Source organism: Pan paniscus, chromosome 12 (assembly GCF_029289425.2).
Source record: "Pan paniscus chromosome 12, NHGRI_mPanPan1-v2.0_pri, whole genome shotgun sequence".
Lineage (NCBI taxonomy): Eukaryota > Metazoa > Chordata > Mammalia > Primates > Hominidae > Pan > Pan paniscus.
This window is the reverse complement of record NC_073261.2, coordinates 22,318,489-22,339,904: the sequence shown is the minus strand read 5'-3', so window position 1 is coordinate 22,339,904 and position 21,416 is coordinate 22,318,489. Positions and strand designations below refer to the sequence as shown.

The 21,416-nt window shown below is 46.4% G+C and overlaps 1 protein-coding gene across 8 annotated transcripts in view; it reads right to left on the bottom strand.

Annotated features, from left to right (window-relative positions):
* Positions 1-21,203, bottom strand: part of FHL2 (four and a half LIM domains 2) — a 38,561-nt gene extending 17,358 nt beyond the window's left edge. Inside the window, exons 1-3 of one of the 8 annotated variants that reach the window (XM_003811679.5) lie at positions 20,736-21,203; positions 18,537-18,587; positions 8,221-8,400 (exon numbers count right to left, since the gene is read on the bottom strand). In XM_003811679.5, coding sequence (XP_003811727.2) covers positions 8,221-8,400; positions 18,537-18,587; positions 20,736-20,990 — 486 coding nt within the window. In that variant the 5' untranslated portion in view covers positions 20,991-21,203. The remainder of the gene's footprint in view (positions 1-8,220; positions 8,401-18,536; positions 18,588-20,735) is intronic. The other 7 variants (XM_063594557.1, XM_034953615.3, XM_034953613.3 and 4 more) reach the window with 7 other exon arrangements.
* Between the last annotated feature and the right edge of the window lie 213 nt (positions 21,204-21,416).

Below are 21,416 nucleotides of genomic sequence, written 5' to 3'. Positions count from 1 at the left end.
AGGCACTGCAGAATTCCATTTTTCCTACAGTTAATATTTATGGCACAAAAATGCAATAGCTACAGTTTAAGACTGATTCATTGACACGTGACACTTGAAACTGTCCCTCTAAATGTGGATATTATCCACCTGTTACTGGACTAAGCATCCATGCAAGACTTGGAGACCTTCTGCAGGCGCAGCCTGTCCCCCCACACCCTGCTCTATCGGATCCCACCTCGCAAGGTGAAGGCCGCATTCTCTCAGGACAACCTGGTCTGCTATATCCCCTGGGAACCATTTCGCCTTGGCTCCTGCCAGATGCTGCCCTTTCCCTTCAGGCTGGTGTAGAGTGGACACCTGAAAGTGCTCCCCGTCCCATTCGGGTTGGGGCATGCAGAGATCCAGGTTTTGTCCTAAGAAACAGAAGACAGAGTGCCTTCCACAAAGTGCCTTTTCCTGCCCAGGGCTGCGTTATCTCGGCATCATTCCCTGGGGCCATCTGCACTCAGCTCCGCAGTGTTTCTCTCAGCCTACCTTTATGACTGCACACACACGCATTCCTGAGTGAATATGCATGCAGCAGTTCCTAATGCTAAAACCTTCTAAAGGAAACTCTTTTCCCTGAAGATAAATATTAACCTATGCTCACGTTCTTAAGTTTTGTGGTGTACAATAACTAAAAATACTCTGTAAACAAGCTTGCATCATCGTTGTGGGTGGGTCCTCAGTGGGAACAGAACTGGCCCACCTCCCTGCTGCAGTACAGGGTGGTGGGCTTCCTGGGCCAGAAATGCCTGAATGCTTGCTGTGTGCAAGCAGGATGGGAGAGCATGAGGTCCCACAGTCCACATCTCTTGTATCACTGTGGGCCAAGCGCCCGCCCCTCTGGGATCCCAGGAGCATGTGATTAAATTGATTGGTTATTTCACCCTAGGGGTTCAATTCAAGGGCCCAAATGCCAGATTGACTAAACTTAAATCCTGGCTCCGCCCTATGCCAGGTACATCACCATTGGCAAGTAATTGAACCTCTCTTGCCAGATTTCTGACCTGTACAGCAGGAATAATGGACATACCACTGGCTGTAGCAAGCATGTATAACAGTTGCTGGTATGTATTACAATTGCTCAATGGATGTTAGTATAAGTCATTATTTAGACCACAGCTAATAATGAGAAGAGTTGCCTCAATGTGTCACTTGCTGAACCTACATTTCCTTATGAAGACAGTCCTATCAATGAGAATATCTGCCACCTTAAAGCTCCACGTTGGTAACTCTACCACTCTACTTTTGTAGGTGCTTTTTCATTTTAAATCTAAAATTCTTTTTCTTCATTCTTCATACCTATTTTGAGCCATACAATAACTCTATGAAATAAAGTTTTATTCTTATAGATGAGCAGATTCAATGTAACGACACCAAAAAGTGTTTTCTCCAACATTCCCACTGCCCTTCCACCTGAAATGATCCGACAAAACTAAACTGTGCTCCTGTTTTTTACCTGGCACGTCAGCCCCTTTGCAGATTGACCCCAACTCGCTTTCCAACCTGACCCTCTGCTCTGGTCCCCTCTTCCTCATCTCCATGCCTTTGACCATACTCTGTCCCTGGCCTTTGAATGCCCTTTCCCTTCTCCCCAAAAGGCCAAATCCCACTTGGCTGCAAGTCCCAGCTGAAATCTCATCTGTTCTGCAAAGCTTCCTTGGCCAGGGCAATGCTGGCTTCAGGGAAGCCATGTGCCACGCCGGCTACCTAGCTTGTATGTCTCTTTCCAAATCCTATTTGGAAACTCGTAGGTAACTAATTATGCCATGGGGTTTCCCTGTCACTCTCTGAATGGGGCGCCCAGTTTGTGTTGTCTTTAGAAGTCTGAGTCAAGTTAATAAATTCATGTCACTGCTTCCTCCTGGACTCACTTCTTAAGAAAGTTCACAATAAGGAGGAAGTGAGGAAAGACTTTATGATAAGAGGAAGGTAACTCAATACTGCCAGGTTTGATTGTTTTAGAGATCTTGGCCAACATGGTATTCTCTGAGTCTCAGCAGGAGGGAAGATTTTAGCCACACGATTCCCTAGAGCTTAGAGGTAGACTAGAAAATGCCACCAAAAGGCCTAGAAGCAAGATTGTCATTGATTAGACCCGGGTGCCTGAGCCTGTGCTTCCTACCACACTCTGAATCTTTACCTGTGAAGACCTAGTGCCAAGTGACCCTTTTCTTTTCTTCTATCTATCTGTTCTGTCTGTCTATCTATCATCTATCTGTTTAGAGACAGGGGTCTTGCTATATTGCCCAGGCTGGTCTCAAACTCTTGGCCTTAAGTGATCCTCCTGCCTCAGCCTCCCAAAGTGCTGGAATTACAGGCATGAGCCACCACACCCGGCTCAAGTGACTCTTTCCAAACAGAAAAGCTCCAAACCGATTTTTAGTTTCAGTTATTAGCACCATGCCGGTAGCTTAATTTTGCTATTTCATTAGTACTCCATTGTGAACAGCAAACATGAGTGTAACAGAGATAGCACTTAGATGCTGAGAGGAACAGGGTAAGAAATATGGACACCTTGACAGACTTGCTCAAGAACTTTAAGATGGAAATATCCGGTTTTAAATTCCTCTAGAGAGAAACTGAAAACAAAAAGAAAGAAAAAAAAGTCTTTTATACTTCCCAGAAAAAAATACCAAGGCTAATCTTGTGCTCACAGAAATGTCATACATTGCAGTAAAATGTTGATAAACATGTAAGATTAGGCCCACACACTTCCTTTCTGGTTTTGTATTTTTCCATTGCAGAAACATTCCTAACATGGGCTGTGCCTGTTGCTTGGCTCCGAATGTGTCCTTTTTGAGACTTTAGCTGAGCTTTAGTGGCAAGTGGCCTGGAGGGAGCCCTGGACCTCTCAGTTAATGGAAGGTGGCTCTGGGTGGCAGGGTCACCCAGACTGAAACGTCTGGCTCTCATCCTCCCTCCTTCGCACCCCATTCCACCAGGGCTGGCACCAACCATTCTTGAGATCCATACGATTTCACTTCAGACATGGATTCTCATATCATTCATGCTCAGCATTATGAACAGATATTTTCTGCTTGAGATCATCAGGTTTCCAACTGTACATTCTTTCAAATCCTTACAAATAAAGATGCAGAAAAATGGACAACAGCAGAAATGACAGCACTGTGTTGGCATGTCACAGGTGCTCCCTAGACGTTAACTCATTTGATTACCCCGACGGTCCCGTGAGCTAGGAACCCCAGTGTATAGACATGGAAACGGAGGCTTATAGGTGGCAGGACTTGTCCCCTTCGCACAGCTTGTCAAAGGTGGAGCCAGGGAGATTTGGCTCCGGGGTCCAGCCTCGGTGCATGCGAGGTCACTGCTGAGCGCTGTGCACCTCTGCTGCTATGTCTTGTGGCTGAACTTCTGGTTTCATGCACTGACAGGCCAAGTTCATGCACTGACAGGCCCTTCTCAAGAAATCCATCCAGACAGCTTTGCTCCTGATCCTAGGACCCTGCTTGATTAAATTCCCTTCACAAACAGATTTTTGTCTTTTAGGAGGAAATCCAAATAAATACGCGTTTTCAGTGCTCATTACAAACTCTGTGGACAAATTCTACACGGAAGAAGATCCAAAAAGGTAATTTGCTCATTGAGAACTTAAAAACCACCCCAACAAATAAAAAAGCACCAGGTTGGCAGGCTGGACCCTGAGAATGTGACTGGAGCAGGCGCTCTTCCCAGAAAAGGGTCCAGAAAGACCAGCGAGGGAGGCCTGTGTCACACCAAGGACAGAAGGGTGGGTTTTTCAAACCTGACCTTATAACTTTCACTAGGCTTGGTCAGAAACCTTCCAAAATATACCAGGGGCATCTAGATTTAACCCGTATGTGTGAAAACCTTCGTCTCCTATTTCAGAGCCCTGCCAGGTTGCCTTCTGCCAAAATATCACTGAACATTTCTGTCCACTACCAAACATTAACTGAGACTTTTACAGCCAATTTGATCATCACTTCAATGTTTCCTATTAACTACAAAAGCTGGAAAGAGAGTTTGTGAAACAACTTGAGCCTCAATTCTGCAATGTAATCATCACCATCTAAAGGGGCCCATGAGAAGAGTAGGGGCCTCTGACTGAAGGTCACTTGATTGAGGCCAGGTGGTCACCATCTCTTACTCATAAGGACTGACCACATCTGGCCCGAGAGTCGCATAGACAGGGTCCTGCCCGAGGCTGCAGGTAGCAGGTGGTATCGCATGCTAGGTGAGGACCCTCTGGGTCTGGGCTCAAATTGTACCTCGGATACTTCCTAATCCCTTTAACCCTTGGCAAGATCCTCATCCTCTCTAGGCCTCAGCGGCTACTCCATAAAATGGAATGAAAAAAGTTCCTACCTATAGGGTGTTAGGAGCAATTTAGATCATGCAGTTTAGGCATTTACAAGTGCCTGGAACAAGTCATCAGGCGATACACAGTGGTTTCAATGACTACCACTAGAAACTAAACCCTGAATGCTAGTTTCTGATCTGCAGATCTTTTGTTCCTGTTTATTATTATTTTTTTCTCTTCGTAGCACCCTCTAAGCACATGGGTGGGTATGGCGGCCAGTCCAATTTCATGGCATTGCTTGCAGACCCATGGAACATTCAAAGTCTAGGTTACGTGTGTCGCCCAGGGCTTACAATCACCAATTTGTTCAATGCACAGTATTAGCAGCAGTCTCTGGAGTTACTGGCCAGCCTATTTTTAATTTTTATTTTTTTAAGATGGAGTCTCGCTCTGTCACCCAGGCTGGAGTACGGTGGCGCAATCTTGGCTCACTGCAACCTCTACCTTCCAGGTTCAAATGATTCTCCTGCCTCAGCCCCCCAAGTAGCTGGGATTACAGGTGCACGCCACCACACCCAGCTTATTTTTTAATTTTTATTTTTTGTAGAGACGGGGTTTCGCCATGTTGGCCAGGCTGGTCTCCAGCTCCTGGCCTCAAGTGATCCACTTGCCTCGGCCTCCCAAAGTGCTGAATTACAGGCATGGGCCACTGTGCCCAGCCCTATTTTTTCTTTAGTTGGTTGAATTTTTGAAGCCCAGAACGTAGGCAGATCCCCCAAAAACTCTGTAATCAGTCTACGAAAATATTTTGTTAATGCTAACAGGTATCTAAGAAAAGGTTCAGGAAGCATGTAACGTCAGAGGATCATAAAATTGTATTAGCATTGCCTATTCTCCACTATTACACTGGCCATACAAATCAATAATCTTTACCCTTTGAGATCACAGCATTTTCCCAGAGTAACTTCATACAAATAAAGATTACAATTCAGTGGCTACGTAGAGAGGATGTTCAAACTATAGAACAGGCTCTGAAGTCTTGCCTGTCTCATTTAAGTAGGTGAGGACTCTCAAAATTAGCCTAATTCCCATAGGCATGCCAACATTTAAAATTCACACACATGAACATGTCCTTTAGAGGGAAGTAGCTGAGGCCTGTGGTGGCTGTGCTATTTTAAGAGAAGAGATTGGCCACCAGACCGAAGAGCGCAGTTCCTCTATCAGGTATCTCCCCGCCTGCCAGGACTGTGGGCTTTACTTCCAGAAAAAAACAGGAACTTTTTTTTCTATCATTGCTTCCACTACAAACCCAACTAACTGATTATTTTTGAAAGTCAAGCAAAGCACGCCTAAAGCATCAAAAGCCCCAAATGCCAAGGTCTCGCTTCAACTCAATGTCTCTTTTTGTTCCAAAATGTAGAAAATCATACAGTGTAACCCCACGTATCTCAAAACATTAATCCGGGTTGAAAAGTTCAGCACAATTCACTCCTGGCTTGACAGCAGCCTTGATGATTTTGGCTCCATTTGGGAGACTCTTGTTTATTTGCTCATAAAACATGCGTGTAAGGATGATGGCTTTTAAGGGTCTTTCCACTAAATCACTGGAGAAACAGCAAGTGATTTTTGTTTTGTTTTTATTTCAGCCACTGGTCAGGGATGATTAGCCCCAAATATCCAAAATCTGTCCTTGAAAGTGAGACTTACCTTTTGCCAGATGATATCCGAACCTCTCACCTACGTAAGTATTTCTTTTCCAGCTAAAGCTTTTATAATTATATTTTTCTCAGGCTATCTACTTCTTCCTCAAACTGGACATTTTTATTGATGTTTCCAAAATGAAAAGCGACAAAGAGAGAGGGCGAAGCTTCTGAAAGGTGTGTGGAAGGGACATGTCACGAAAAGAATAAGGAAGTAGTCAGCAGAAAGGTGGCAGTCTGGAGCTTACCCTGTCAGCTGCTAGAAGAGTACGAGTGCGAGCGCAAGGGCTTGTATCTACATATTAGAAAGACCCTATGAAGCAGACCCCTGGTTCTCCCCAGTTTTTTTTTTTGTTTTTTTTGTTTTTTTTTTTTTTTTGAGACAGAGTCTTACTCTGTGTTCCAGGCTGGAGTGCAGTGGCATGATCTCGGCTCACTGTAACTTCTGCCTCCCAGGTTCAAGTGATTCTCGTGCCTCAGCCTCTCAAGTAGCTGGGATTACAGATATGCACCACCACGCCCAGCTAATTTTTGTATTTTCAGTAGAGACAGGGTTTCGCCATGTTGGCCAGGCTGGTCTCGAACTCCCGGCCTCAATTGATTCACCCGCCTTGGCCTCCCAAAGTGCTGGGATTATAGGCTTTGAGCCTATGCCCCTGGCCTGGTTCTCCCCATTTTATAGATGTGGAGATGTGCGCGGAAGGGTCAAGTAACTGACCCAAGGCCACACAGCAAGTGAGACACAGAGCCTGGGCTGGAACTGGGCAGTCTGGTGGCTGAGCTCTCATGCTTGTCCTGTTAAATACATGAAAAGGGACAGAGAAAAGTCGTCAGGTGCAGTGAGGCACGCAGCAGGCAAGACAGGATACAGGAAGATACACAACTTTTAGAGTAGCCAGATCAGCTATTTTTGCTTATGGTAGTTCAAAGGTTTGGCACACTACCACTGCTGAGTTTCGTTTCTTTTACATTCAGCGCAGCATCTGCCCTGAAGCCAAAAGACACAGGGCTGCAGCATTGGTTTAGGGGGCTGGTGCTGTACCTCTTTCGTCTCTGCTCAGGGCAGAGTTCTCTTTCGCTACAAGATGGAAACCATCCCTCAACTGTCACTAAATCCCTGGGAACAGAAAGTGATGGTGCAGCCTTCTGATTCCTGTCTTTCCTAAGAATGATGTGATCAGAGAAGGAAATAGAAGGAACACATGTTGGATGTGCTAGAATGATCCAACTGCACGCATGGCCTAAGTCAATCAGTCAGCGGCAATGTGCTGATATTAACGACCAGGGAGGAGAGCAGCAAAAATCCCTACAGAGCGCAAAGCAACGAGAGCAGAAAAGAGATAGTAAAATGCCATGAACTGACTTGGTGCCCATTCAGTTGGGAATCCCTTTAGAGATGCCAAAGGAACCCCATTTTGTAGCCAGTTTCACGGCACTCAGGATGACAGCCACATGAGGGGTTTCACTGGGGTGTTTGAGAAGCCGTTTGCGGGTGAAGGTATCAGAGAGTTCAGAGCTATGGATGGGTCCCCCAGGGTGTCCTTCAGCAATCCAGGTTGGAACAAGGGTCTGCTGAGAAGTGCAGGTCAGGGTTCACCACCCTCAACCACGGGGCAGTTGGTACAGGTGACCAGTGGTCTTTGCTGAACCACGCTGTGACATACCAGGAGAGCCGTGAACACATTTCCCCATTGAAAAGAAACAATACAAATCCTGTCCTTCTCTCATTAAAGGAAAAGAGCTCACAATCTTCCAAGGACTTTGTGCTTTTATGTGCCCATTTATCCAGGAACCAACGCTGGTTCTCTCATGTACACATTCATTCATCAAATATTGACTGAGCACAGCACCTGCTCCACGTTACTCACCACGGGGCAAACAGACAAGAGGAAGAGAGCACCACCCTAAAGAAAGTTCCAATATTGGTAGGCAGCTGGGTAGTTAGATAAGGGCACTAATTGCTAGAATACAGAAAATGTACTTAGAGACACTAAGCACAAAAGTCCTGGCAAGGCCCTCACCCAGTGCTTGTGGGCAGAGATCACATTCGCTAGAGGGAAAAAGCTTCCGAAAGGCTACACACAGGGTCCACGCCCCTCAGAGGGGGCTCAAGAGACAGACTTCAGTGGTGGATCAGGGCTTCAGCACAAACCACAGAGAAACCCGTGTTTCCTAGGGGAGCGCCGGGGACCCGCAGAGGCCCGCAGCAGGTACCTTGCAGTCACAGCCGATGGGCTTCCCACACTCCTCGCAGGTGTTGGCGAACAGGGTCTCAAAGCACACCACGCAGTAGGGGCTCTCCTCCCGCAGGACGTACTTCTTGCCAAAGAGAGATTCGTTGCAGTGGTGGCAGTCAAAGCGCTCAGTCATTTTGACTCCTGGCTTTTCAGCAACCTATCAAAAAGAAAATAAAATCCAAGTCCCATTAAGCACTCTCTGAAAGGGGTGCACGCAAAGGCATTAACTGTCCCACTGTCTGTCATCTTTAGCCGAAAGGTGGCTAATTCCTCTGGATGAATAATTAAAACTCACCCTTTAATGGGTCATAATTTTTAATGATAACACCTTTTTTCATTAGCTAGGGCGGTTTTGTGTTTGAATGCATTCCACTTTTTTTTTTTTTTTTTTTGGAGACAGAGTCTTGTTCTTTTGCCCAGGCTGGAGTGCAGTGGTGCGATCTCAGCTCACTGCAACCTCCGCCTCCCAGGTTCAAGTGATTCTCCTGCCTCAGCCTCCCGAGTAGCTGAGATTACAGGCACCTGCCACCACACCCAGCTAATTTTTATATTTTTAGTAGAGACAGGGTTTTACCATGTTGGCTAGGCTGGTCTCAAACTCCTGACCTCGGGTGATCTGCCCACCTCAGCCTCCCAAACTGCTGAGATTACAGGCGTGAGCCATCACGCCTGGTCACATTCCACTTCTTGAAAAGCACAAATTATTTTTTACTGTGTCAGAAAAAGCTATCTCAGTTCTAAATGCAGGTAAGGGCTGACACCAGAGCCCCCATCCTGTCTGGCTGTGACCCGGCCTTGCATCTTCCCCTTCTCCCTGCCTCCAAAATAGAAAGGCAGGCATAGAAATAATACATCCATTTCTATAAAAAGATTTTCCGTGAGCTCCTCTTTATGATTCATGATTTGAATAGGAAGAAATCACAGTGGCAAAAGGGAGGGAGATCTGACCTGGGAAACCTGAGATTAGATGCAATGAGGGCGCTATTACCCTTGACCTGGGAGTGCAAGCTGACCTTGCACAAGAAAAACTGCCAAAGTCCCTGAGGATGAATCATTGCTCCCTGCGGGTAAGATCATCCTGCAGCTGCCCAGGTACCCTGAGAGCAGGATAAAGGGAAAGACTCACTCCCCAAAACAACGATATCAAATAGTCAGAAATGCAGTGGCTGCAGTCAGTGGCTCCCTGGGCAACACCTCAAGCCCTTCCAACAGGAACAGGACACTGGCGAGGTTGCAGAGAAAAGGGAACATTTATACACTGTGGGTGGGAGTGTAAATTAGTTCAACCCTTGTGGAAAGCAGTATGGTGATTCCTCCAAGAGCTAAAAACAGAACTACCATTTGACCCAGCAATCCCATTACTGGGAATACACCCAGAGGAATACAAATCATTCTACCATAAAGACACATGTACATGAATGTTCATTGCAGCACTCTTCACAATACCGACAACATGGAATCAACCTAAATGCCCAGCGATGACAGATTGGATAAAGAAAATGTGGTACATATACATCATGAAATACTATGCAGCCACAAAAAAGAATGAGATCATGTCTTTTGCGGGAACACGGATGGAGCTGGAGGCCATTATCCTTAGCAAACTAATGCAGGAACAGAAAGCCAAATACTGCATGTTCTCACTTGTAAGTGAGGGCTAAATGAGGGAACACATGAACACAAAGAGGTGAACAACAGACGCTGGGGTCTACCTGAGTGGGGAGGGAGGATGGCAGGAGAGAGAGGAGCAGAAAACATAACACTTGGGTACTAGGCTTAATACCTGGGTGATGAAATAATATGTACAACAAACCCCTGTGACAAGAGTTTACCTGTATAACAAACCTGCACATGTAACCCGAACCTAAAATAAAAGTTTAAAAAGAGGGGTCTCCATGCCCGGCACACTGCATTTTTCTAGGATGAATACGCGGTGTGCATAAGCAGCAAGTGATGGGCCCTCCTCTTATGACCATTCCTATAAAATCATGTTAGAATGATCCTGGAGAGAAAAAGCCTACCACAGGAATAGCTGGTGTGGAGAAACGGCCATAGGGCATTAAAAACACAGACAATTTTCTTCAGGAATAAATGGCAATATTCCATTTGCTAAAAGTGGAAAGTTTTCTCTGTTCTTAAATAGGTACACTGGGCTGGGTGCAGTCACTCACGCCTGTAATCCCAGCACTTTGGGAGGCTGAGACAGGTGGATCACCTGAGGTTGGGAGCTTGAGACCAGTCTGGCCAACATGGTGAAATCCTGTCTCTACTAAAAATACAAAAAAAAAAAAAAAAAAAAATTAGCTGGGCTTAGTGGCACATGCCTGTAATCCCAGCTACTCAGGAGGCTAAGGCAGGAGAATCATTTGAACCCAGGAAGTGGAGGTTGCAGTGAGCTGAGATGATACCACTGCACCCCAGCCTGGGCAACAGAGCGAGACTCCGTCTCGAAAAAAAAAAAAATAGGCACACTGGTTGGCTATGTAACTCTGAGCAAGGGTCCACAGGCTCTAAGAAAACTTGGTTCAATTTGCAGTCTTCAAAAGATAGGAGAGTGAAATCCCAGAATCAGACCTTCTGATGCAAATAAAATACTGCCGCCTGGTTTATGATTACATTAATTTTGTGCTATTGCGTATACACGATCCTGACAACTGTAAGCAAGGAAAAGATCATCTTTCAAGAATTCATTCTTGGATATTTCTGTGTTTACAGAATAATTCTCTTCCAAGAGCAATAAATATGCAGCTGGACACATGTGGCAAGATCCGTCCTTCTAAATCACTCTTCCTGGAGTTAAAGAAAACATTGTCTGGACATTCTTGTGATAACATCACAAGATGAGGCTCTTGAGCACTTGAATTATTATTCTGAAACCCAACATATAAATATCCCTTGTACCGCAGCCATCTCGAGTTGGAGCAGCCATGCTGGCACAAGATTCAATGCTTTCCTGTAATTGTTCAGTTATTGGCCTTGAAAGTTGCTGTCATTTATTTCATCACAATTGAGAGCTGTTTTTCCAACATATATATTTTTCCAATAAAGGGTGTGATTTAGCTGTGGAACAAGAGGCTCACTGCCCATTCCGTGCCCACAAACATAAGTATAATAATTTGGGAATTTGAAATAAGAACCATGAAAGGACAGAGAACTATAAATCGTGGAATTGTAAAAGCTGGAAACAAATCCCCAGATTATCTATGGCAACTTCCTCATTCTATGGATGGAAAAACTGAAGCCCACGCATATTTATGAAAAAGAGGGTCCACTGAGCTTTCTCAAATGGCCATCTGACTTACAGAAAATGAACTTCCAGTCTAATTTGAAAGGCCGTCTGTGTGGGTCAGGACAAGCACCAGCCCTGCTAGGGAAGGGAGACAGTCTACAGCCTCTGTTAATGTCTGCAGAGCTCCACTTATGTTGGCAGCTGGTGAAAGGGGTACACCTGTTTTCCTCTGAGGTAATAATCATGATCATGGTGCTCATATACCTGATGTGTGTTTTCCACTTCCTCTGATTCTACAGGACCAGGACAGAAAAAAACAAAAACAAAAACAAATCTGGCCAGGTGCGGTGGCTTACGCCTGTAATCCCAGCACTTTGGGAGGCTGAGGCGGGCGAATCACAAGGTCAGGAGATTGAGACCATCCTGGCTAACACGGTGAAACCCCATCTCTACTAAAAATACAAAAAAAAAAAAAAATTAGCCGGGTGTGGTGGCGGGTACCTGTAGTCCCAGCTACTTGGGGGGCTGGGGCAGGAGAATGGCGTGAACCAAGAGGTAGAGCTTGCAGTGAGCTGAGATCGTGCCACTGCACTCCAGCCTGGGCGACACAGCGAGACTCCGTCTAAAAAAATAAAATCTAAGAGAATAAACTCTGAAAATAAGTAGGGCTCCACATTTGCTCAAAGTATGACTGAGGTTATGAATGTCATCATGGTGAATGTCATCATCAGTGATATGATGAATATCATTATCAGTGATACCAGCTCCCAGCAGGAACAGTAGCAGCTGCTATCTGCTCAGTGGGTCCACCTGGGAGGAGGCACTTGGCCCTGTGGTTCAGCTCCTAATTCTACAGAATTCTTTCTGAGAGTGGTGGATCCCTCTTCTACCTTGTTCCTCATCTTCTAAGAGGACACTAGAGTTCTACAAGGAGCAGAGAGCATTTCTACTCCAACCAACAGGGCAGAGCATAAAATGAGCACCTGCTGCTACCTAGGAGCACAGCAGGATGCACTGTGTGAAAGCAGGCCCCTGAAGGAGTTCCACACAGTTACATACTGCACAAGCCCTGAGCGTCAGAATAAAAAGTCCATAAGCTAATAAGCAAGCTCAGAGCTTCCCTTCTATTACAACGTGTTTAAAAGTATACCTATTGTCCTATATTAGAAATCTCCTATAACTTGCATTTTTTTTTTTTTTTTGAGACAGAGTCTTGCTGTGTCACCCAGGCTGGAGTGCAGTGGCATGCTCTCAGCTCACTGCAGCCTCCACCTCCCGGGTTTCAGTGATTCTCCTGCCTCAGCCTCCTGGGTTGCTGGGATTACAGGCACGCGCCACCACACCCAGCTAATTTGTGTGTGTGTGTGTGTGTGTGTGTGTGTGTGTGTATATATATATATATATATATATATATATATATATATTTTTTTTTTTTTTTTTTAGTAGAGACGGAGTTTCACCATGTTGGCCAGGCTGGTCTCAAACTCCTGACCTCAGGTGATCTGCCTGCCTTGGCCTCCTAAAATGCTAGGATTACAGGCATGAGCCACTTGCATTTTTTAAATCCCATAAATACCTGATTGCTCATTCATTCACTGAATAAACATTGATTGAGCTGGAACTATGTGTCTAAAGTCATGAAAAGTGCAGAAGATACAAAGATGACTAAAATGCAGGCCCCTCCCCTCAAGGAACTTGTTACCTAGTGAGGAAAAGAGATATATACCAAACAGACTACCAAGCCCCTTACTCAGTGCGTGCTGGAGGTGCACAGGTATGATGGGCACGCAGAGGAGGAGCCCCTGAGAGAGCAGGCAGGCATCCCAGAGGAGATGCTATCTGTGCTAGGAACAGGTCAGCCAGGTGAGATGGCAGGTCAGGTCAAGGGGTGGAGTAGGCAAAGCCAGAGAAATGAGAGACAGAGTAGGGTAGGCAGAGAGCCCAGGAAGATGGAAGACGCAGTCAACAGCCAAGGCAATGAGGGCCTGGGTGCCTTGTTCATGGACTTGGGTGTGCCTCGCAGGCAGTGGAGAGACGGACAGCCCAGTGAAAGTTTACTGCATGGAAGCCTGCCTTTACTATGCAAGACAGGGGGCAATGACTCCTAAAAAATGTATCAGGGTATCAGAGTCCATTTCTGAATGATTTCTTCAAATAAAAGTAGGACATCTTGGTTCTACAAGGACTTATTAACCTAATTGTGTACAATCCATTTACTCTCTGTGAACTCCACATCCCTCCTGACAGGTTATCAATAATTCCTGCTCCTTAGCTGGTACACAGGAATGCTGAAAGCATCAGGCAACAGCCTGCAGGGAGATGCCCAAACATAAGGCGTGACCCCTCCTTTTTATTTCATTGAATCATATTCCAAATCACAGTTTCCTGGAGTTCTTATTCCTCACCAAGCTAAATCATTCCATGATGTCATTACCCCTTCGGCCCTGAATAGGGTATTTGAAAAAGCTGGATCTTAGGGTACAGGCTTGACTCCAGGCCAAGGGAACTGCAATGGGTGAGGCAGGTGCCAGGTGCAGCTCGGAGGTCTGGGGATGGCCCAGGGAAGGCTTTGATCTCTGAGTCTCTCGCTAGCCCAGCTTTGACTCAGATGTAAGAATAGGTTGGGTACAGAGGCTCATGCCTGTAGTCCCAGTACTTTGGGAGACGGAGGCAGACATATCGTTTGAGCCCAGTAGTTCAAGACCAGCCTGGGCAACATGGAGAAACCCCATCTCTACAAAAAACACAAAAAATTTGCCGGGTGTGGTGGCATGCATTTGTAGTCCCTACTACTCAGGAGGCTGAGGTGGGAGGATCTTGAGCCCAGGAGGTCAAGGCTGCAGTGAGCCATGATAGCACCACTGCTCTCCAGCCTCAAGGAAACAGCCTAACGGTGACACAGACCATGTCTCCAAAGAAAAAAAAAGAAAAAGAAATAAAAAGGATGTAAGAATAAAGGTTCAGAGGGCCAGGGAGCAACAATGCACTCTACTACTCACAATTCATACTAATTTGAAAAGTTCACAAGCTCATCAATGTGATCTATTTTTAAATTTTCAGATTCAAAAACTGTAAAACAAAGTATGAGTGAGGAAAGTATCAAAGCTGGAGGAAAATAAAGGGAAAAGGAAACAGAAAGAGTAAACAGAAGGGGAGAGGGGTGGTGACAGGACAAAAAAAGGAAGGAGGAGGGTAAATGAAATGAGGCAGAAGAGAGGCAAGGACCCTGCATGCCAGGAAGCTCTTTTATTTTTTTTTTTCTTGAGACAGTGTCACTCTATCACCCAGGCTGGAGTGCACTGGCCCTATCTTGGCTCACTTCAGCCTCCACATCCTAGGTTCAAGCGATTCTCCTGTCTCAGCCTCCCAAGTAGCTGGTATTACAGGCGTGCATCACCACACCCAGCTAATTTTTTTTTTTTTTAACCAGAAAGATTTCGATCAAAGGAGGGGCTGCCATGATAGACAGCCTCCCTTGGCTTGCTGGCTCAGGCCTTGGAGTTCCAGGAGCCTGGCAGATCCCTACAGGTAAAGCCTGAAGAGGTCAGATTAGCAAAAGAAGTCTATTTAAGCATCCTTTTCAATGCACCTTTTATTGACTACCTACTTTGATCTGACCCCAATGGGCCCATTTTCTCCTCCCCCTTTGAAACCCTAAGTGCTTCTCCCTATCAACCCTGCTGCAGGAGCCTCCTCTAACATAGTCATTTCCTAAGGAGAAATCTGTGAACGTCCCCAAGCCCTTCCTGCATGCAGCCCTTCAACACATGCAAAAGCAGCTTCAGTAAGTCAGTCCCTGTATCTTTAGATGTCACCGGAGATCCGCATGGGATATTCAGTTACTTATCAATAATCAACCAGAGCTTTCCAGAGCCAATTAGGAAAACTGGTCTATGTGGGCTCTTTTAAAAAATACATTATAAAAGTGCAGTGTTTTCATGCAATTGCCCCGTCCTCTACCAACCGTAAGCATTGGGAAGGGTGCCCACTACCTGTCGCTGAGACCTCACCAGCAGGGAACACACACAGGACCAGGGGCTTTGTGAATACTTGTGGAATGGATGAACAAATGAATTGACGAGTGGATGAATACAAACATGTCAGAGTACAAACATACAGGCAAAAATCAAGCATGAAAAATTAGAAACATATTATGTGAACAATCCACTCTGCATAGCAAACCCAACATGTAATGTGGTTTGGCATATGACATCATGAGCTTCCATCGCTGCCCTCGTCCCTCCTTCCAGATAAGCTGCTGCTTCCGCAGCGGATATAACTCTTCTTATTGTGTTTGGACTCCAATCCCATGTGAACACACAGCTGCACAGTCCAGGATGCAGCCTGGCCAGGTCAAGAAGCAAAAAGCCAGCTGGGAGTTGTGCCCACTTTGGGAAGAACGCACAGATCCCCAACACGGGCTCCAGGTGTCAGCAGAAGGCCCTGATGTTCTACAGACATGTGATGCCTATAATCAAAGATCCTCCACTCAAAGGCACGGGACTCTCACACCTGGAAATGTGCTCAGAGAATACCCTGCACCATTTTATTTTCCTATGGATGGGAGTATCTACACACAAAAACCGCTCACCCCCAACACTCTTCATTTGTCTAGCTAAACGGTTTGTTTTAAACAGAAATTCTGATAAAATGGAGAGGGCCATCATGTCAAGGAAAGTTGCTGTTTTATAAACTAGAATAATGGATCAAGCCTTGGAGTCCCTAAAGAGAGAGGATCTCTTGAGCCCAAGAGTTCGAGGCTGCAGTGAGCTGTAGTGCTGCCACTATACTCCAGCCTGGACCACAGTGTAAGACCCGGTCTCTAAAAAAAAAAAAAATTTATATCAGTTGGATATGGTGATGTGTGCCTACAGTCCTAGCTACCTGGGAGACGGAGGCAGGAGGACTGCTTGAGCCCAGGGGTTTGAGGCTTTAGTGAGCTATGATGGCACCTGTGAAAAGCTACTGCACTCCAGCCTAAGCAACAGAGTGAGACCCTGGAAAAAAAAAAGAAAAGAAGGAAAGAAAGAAACAGAAAAAAGAAAGAAAGAAAAAAATGTATCTAGCATCCACTTGAAATCTATTTTTAAATTGTTGGATTTTAAACAATCTTAGTTTGTAAGGTATAAAATTGACTATGCTTACCACTGTATAATATATTTACAGATTAATTTAATGAGCCTTTACTACATGCATGTACAGACAGGTGTCAGAGGTGTATTATAGTTTACATAAACTGGTAACTTCCAACTTAAAAAAAATAAATAAACATCTTCATCTCTGGTGGTTCTGTGTGAGGCAATGTTTGAATAAGGTAAACTGCTGTCTTCTGAATTATCTTTTGAATATTGAATACTAAAAATAAATGGGAAAACAATAAATATCAAATTTCTGATCTGAAGTCCATGACTACAAGAGGAGTTCCACTTGTTTTGATGTCGTTCAGCCTTTTGAACCCAGCCGACAAGAATGTGTTGAGTAACCACTGTTTTCCATGTGCTACGTGAGGCACTGGGAAGCTGAGATAAAACACACAGTCTATGAAGGAGTTCCAGTCTAGTTCTAGCTCCAAATAATTTAAATCACCTTTAAGATCCCATCTTGTCATTTAATCTCAAAACACATCAATTGCAGCCATGCAGGACAACCATAGCTGCACAGGCTAGAATGGCGGGTGGCCTCGGGTCCGTCAATCACACCAGTGTGGGGACCAAGGGAGACTCCATCCTGCATGCTATGGCTCTACCATGCCTTCCCTGAGTGAGTTACGAACACTTCTACACCTACAAAACGAAAACCACCCATTCTTCTTCATGGCAGGGGTCTCCTCTCACCTCCCAAGTGCGGCTCACTGTTCACTCTCCCAGCTATCTGAGGTGCCTATGACCCCCACCCCCATGCTGGCCTTTCTCTTGGCATCCAGCAGCTTCCATGAATGACTGGCCACCTCCTTCTCACTGCAGTCCTGCCACTCTGTGGGGTTTCTCTGGCGCACTGCAACAGGACTCTGTCCCGAGAGGCTTGCACACTTCCTTCTGCTTCATTCATTGACTGCCTGCTTCTTACTGACTCCAAAAGTTGTATTAACCCAAACAGACAGGTCTATTTCCTTGTTGACTGACAAGCTCCATATTTACATACTGCAAGGACATTCTGGCATTACTTCTGTTCACCCATGAAAACAGGGCAGCTGCTTCTGCCACAGACATCCCACATCTCACTCAAGACCGTATGACTGGAGGATCTTGAAGCCGCAGACAGAATCAGGCTAGTAAAGGCGTGGGTCACCGAAGGCTGAGGATGAGTGTGAAGTCTAAGTTCACACCAGGCAAGACACCACCCACGAGCACTGGGATGGACCTGGGAGACCAGACGCTGCTCCAGACCCCTCGTGACATCCCCATGCAGAGAGCATGTTTTACAGCAAGAGGAAAGCCAAGACTCCCAGGAGCAAAGTAGTGATCAAATCTTAAAAAAAGGGAGAATGACAGTTGGTAGGGAGACTTTTTAAGTAGATGTTACCAGAGAGCTGTAATAGTCAGGGTTTTCTAGAAAAATAGAACCAACAAGAGATGTACATAGGGAGATTTATTGCAATGATTTAGCTCACACAATTACGAAGGTGAAAAAGTCCCAAGACCTGCAGTCAGTAGGCTGGAGACCCAGGAGAGCCGATGGTGCAAGTTGCAGTCTGAAAAGAGCAGACTCTATAGACCCAAGAAGAGCCGATGTTTCAGTGTGAGTCCAAAGGCGGAAAGGACCAATGTCCCAGCTCAAGCAGTCCGGCAGGGGGGCTTCCTTCTTACTCAGTTTTTTTGTTCTATTCAGGCCTTCAACTGTTTGGACAAGGCCCACTCACATTATGGAGAGCAGCCTGCTTTACTCAGTCTACCCATTCATATGTCAATCTCATCCAAAAACACCCTCCCAGACACACCCAGAACGTATGACTGAATGTTTGGGCACCACATGGCCCAGTCAAGTTGACACATGAAAGTAACCATCACAGTAGCTAAAACTGAAATCCACAATTTAGGATAACAGAGGAAATTCACTTGACTCACCCCAAAGTCAAAATGCCAGCCTAGTCTCCAGGAAGACACAGTTCTCAGCCACTAGAGAAAGCACACGTGTTTTGTTTCAGATGGTCATCTTGAGGAAGCGAACTCAGTATAACGCAACTTGAGATGGACACTTAATAAATGTGGCTTTGATCAAATTCTCATAATAAAACCGCACAGAAGAACCCAATGTCTAATGTTTCCATTCACCCAAGCTCAAGGAACTTTGTACCTCAGGGCATCTGAGTCAGAGAGCCGCTTAGCAACTCAGGCCCGGTGCTGACAAAGGAGGCTGCCTGAGTCACTGAGGCTGAGTAACTGGCCCTCGGCACAGGACAGGAGTAAACTACTCCTGATATCTAGTCTGTTTTTTTTTTTTTTTTTTTTTTGGCAATATTCTATTGGGCGTTTTTGACTGCAATTTAAATATCTTTCAGTACTGGGAAATGGTTTAACACGCAATCTTGGGTCAAAGTATGCATCATAAGGCCTCATAGAAATATTCAAATGTTAAAAAAATAAATAAATATTCAAATGTTCCTCCCGTGGTGCGTTTAGTGGTTAGAACTCAGGTTCTCCAGTTAAGCTGCCTGGGGTCAGATCTCAGGGCTACCATTTACAGCCCGGGAAACCCTGAGTTAAAGTTACTTTGATCTCTGTTTTCAGTGTCTTTACCTGTAAAAATGAGGCTATCAAATATGTATACACTGTCTATTATGTCCAGGCTTTTTAACAACCCTAACAAAAACACAACATCATTGTCCCTGTTTCCCAGTGGAGAAAACCGAGACACCACGAGATTAAGTGACTTGGCCCAGGCTGCACAGGTTGAGGGACCCGGATGTAAATTTAGGCAGCCTACATGCAGTCCCCGGCATCCCCTAGCCTACTGCATCTGCCTGTGGCTATTTGTGAGACGGTGAGCTAAAATGAGACAGAACCTATGTGCCCAGAACAGTTTCTGGTCTGTAGTAAGCCCATCATTAGCCTTCATCGACATGTTATGGTGTAAACGCATTTTAAACCATGGCAGGCTAATAAACACCGTGGAAACACAATTCTGTGTATTAACTGATGATCTTCTAAACTGGGGGGTGATCTAAATCCAGTAACACTTGACAAAATTTTATATAAATGCACAGTGAAATGTTCTTTGAGTTTGGTTTTATTAAAGTTTAATTGATAGACTAGGAATTCCTGTACTTCTAAGACTTGCTGCAAATGGTTTTTTGTTTTTGTTTTTGTTTTTTGTCTAAAACATCTTCAGGATAGTGCAAAACCTCTTTTCTTTAATATATTATTATAAAACACTCATTAGTAGAGTCAGCACCAAAAATGTGAGATGTGAGATGTATTGGGAGTTGTGTTTTGAAGACAGTTCTCCTGATTCTAAACCCAAATTGTGATTTATTACCTTCCAAAATATGTGGAAGGGAGTGCCGGCCTTAAGTTCAGTGATGTCTAAGTACACTGCTGCTTGCAGGCCAGCTACACATTTCAGCTAACCGGATTAGCCTACTTCCAGTTAAAACCCGACTGAGGATATGAAAATAAATATGACTGATTCATTTAAAATCAGAAAAACACTCAATATTTTCTTCCCTCAATTTCTGGTATGCTAAGATATCACACGAGTGCGACTTAAGAAAAACTTAGAATCTTTTTCATTTAAAATAAGCCATTTTTGTTTTAACCGAATGGTTCAGTTATTAAATGTCTACCTGAGTCAAGGAGCGAGGTCACACTGCAAACTCCACTTATTTCTACTAAAGGGAAATGGCCCGGACTCCCCCGCGCAGACCACCGTGCCAGGACAGCCCGCTCGGGAGTCGGGCCTGGAAGCAGGCGGACAGCGTCACCTCCCCGCAGCCGCCGGCTGGGACCCGCGGCCAGCCTTTACCCAGGCTCGCCCGGTCCCTGCCCGCATGGCGGTGCCCCACCTGGTGAGGACGCGGGCTGCAGTCCTCCCTCTGGGGATGAGTCGGTGGGCTCCTCTGAGCTCCAGCGCCCCCAGGGTCTAGACCCCTCCCATTGCTCCGCTCCCCTCTCCCCGTGGTCTCCCCACCCCCAACCCCCAGGGATCGGCTCTCCTCTCCCGGGTCTACCCCACAGCTCAACTCCTTTCTCCCGGCTTCTCCCCGCACGGTTCGGCTCCCCTCTCCCAGTGGTCTTCCCGGACCCACAGCTCTGCTCTCCTCTCACCAGTCTCCCCACCTCCGGCTCTGCTCCCCTCTCCCTGGGTCTCGCACCGGATTCGGCCCCCTCTTCCGAGCCCTGGTGGCTAAGCCCCTCGGCCTCCCTCCGGGGCGCAGGGGGTTGGAGGTACTCACGGCGCCGCAGCGGGCCGGGGACTCCCGGACGGGGCTGGAGGGCGCGGGCGGCTGGTGGCTGCGGCTCCGCTGCCGGCCGAGTGGAGCGCTGCGCAGCTCCCGCCCTCGAGAACCCCCGCAGTGTCATTTGACCATATAAGGAGATGCACGCCTCGGCTCGCTGGCACCGGGCGTGGGGCGCGGGGGGCGGGCGCCCCCAGGCCTCGTGGTTGCCGTGCCCCCGCCCCGGGCTGCGGCGGTCCCGGCCCGTACCCTTTGTTTGCCAGGGCTCTTTTCTTCGTGCCCTCCGGGTCTTGGGAGCACAGTGGTTATCGGGAGCGTCGCCTCCGGCGTGGGCTCTCGGGCGCGAGTTTCAGACGAGGCCTGGGCGCAGTGGCAGGGGTCTGCCTACGCCGGGATCTCTGCCTGCTCCCAGGAGCGGGAGGCTGGAGAAGCCCCAGGACGTGCCGGGGGAGGCGGAGGGAGGAGGGGGTCACTTCTCAGGAGGCATGTGCCTGGGATATATTTGCACGGTGGACGTTTTTCCTTCTTACCCTGCAGATGCTTCTTTACG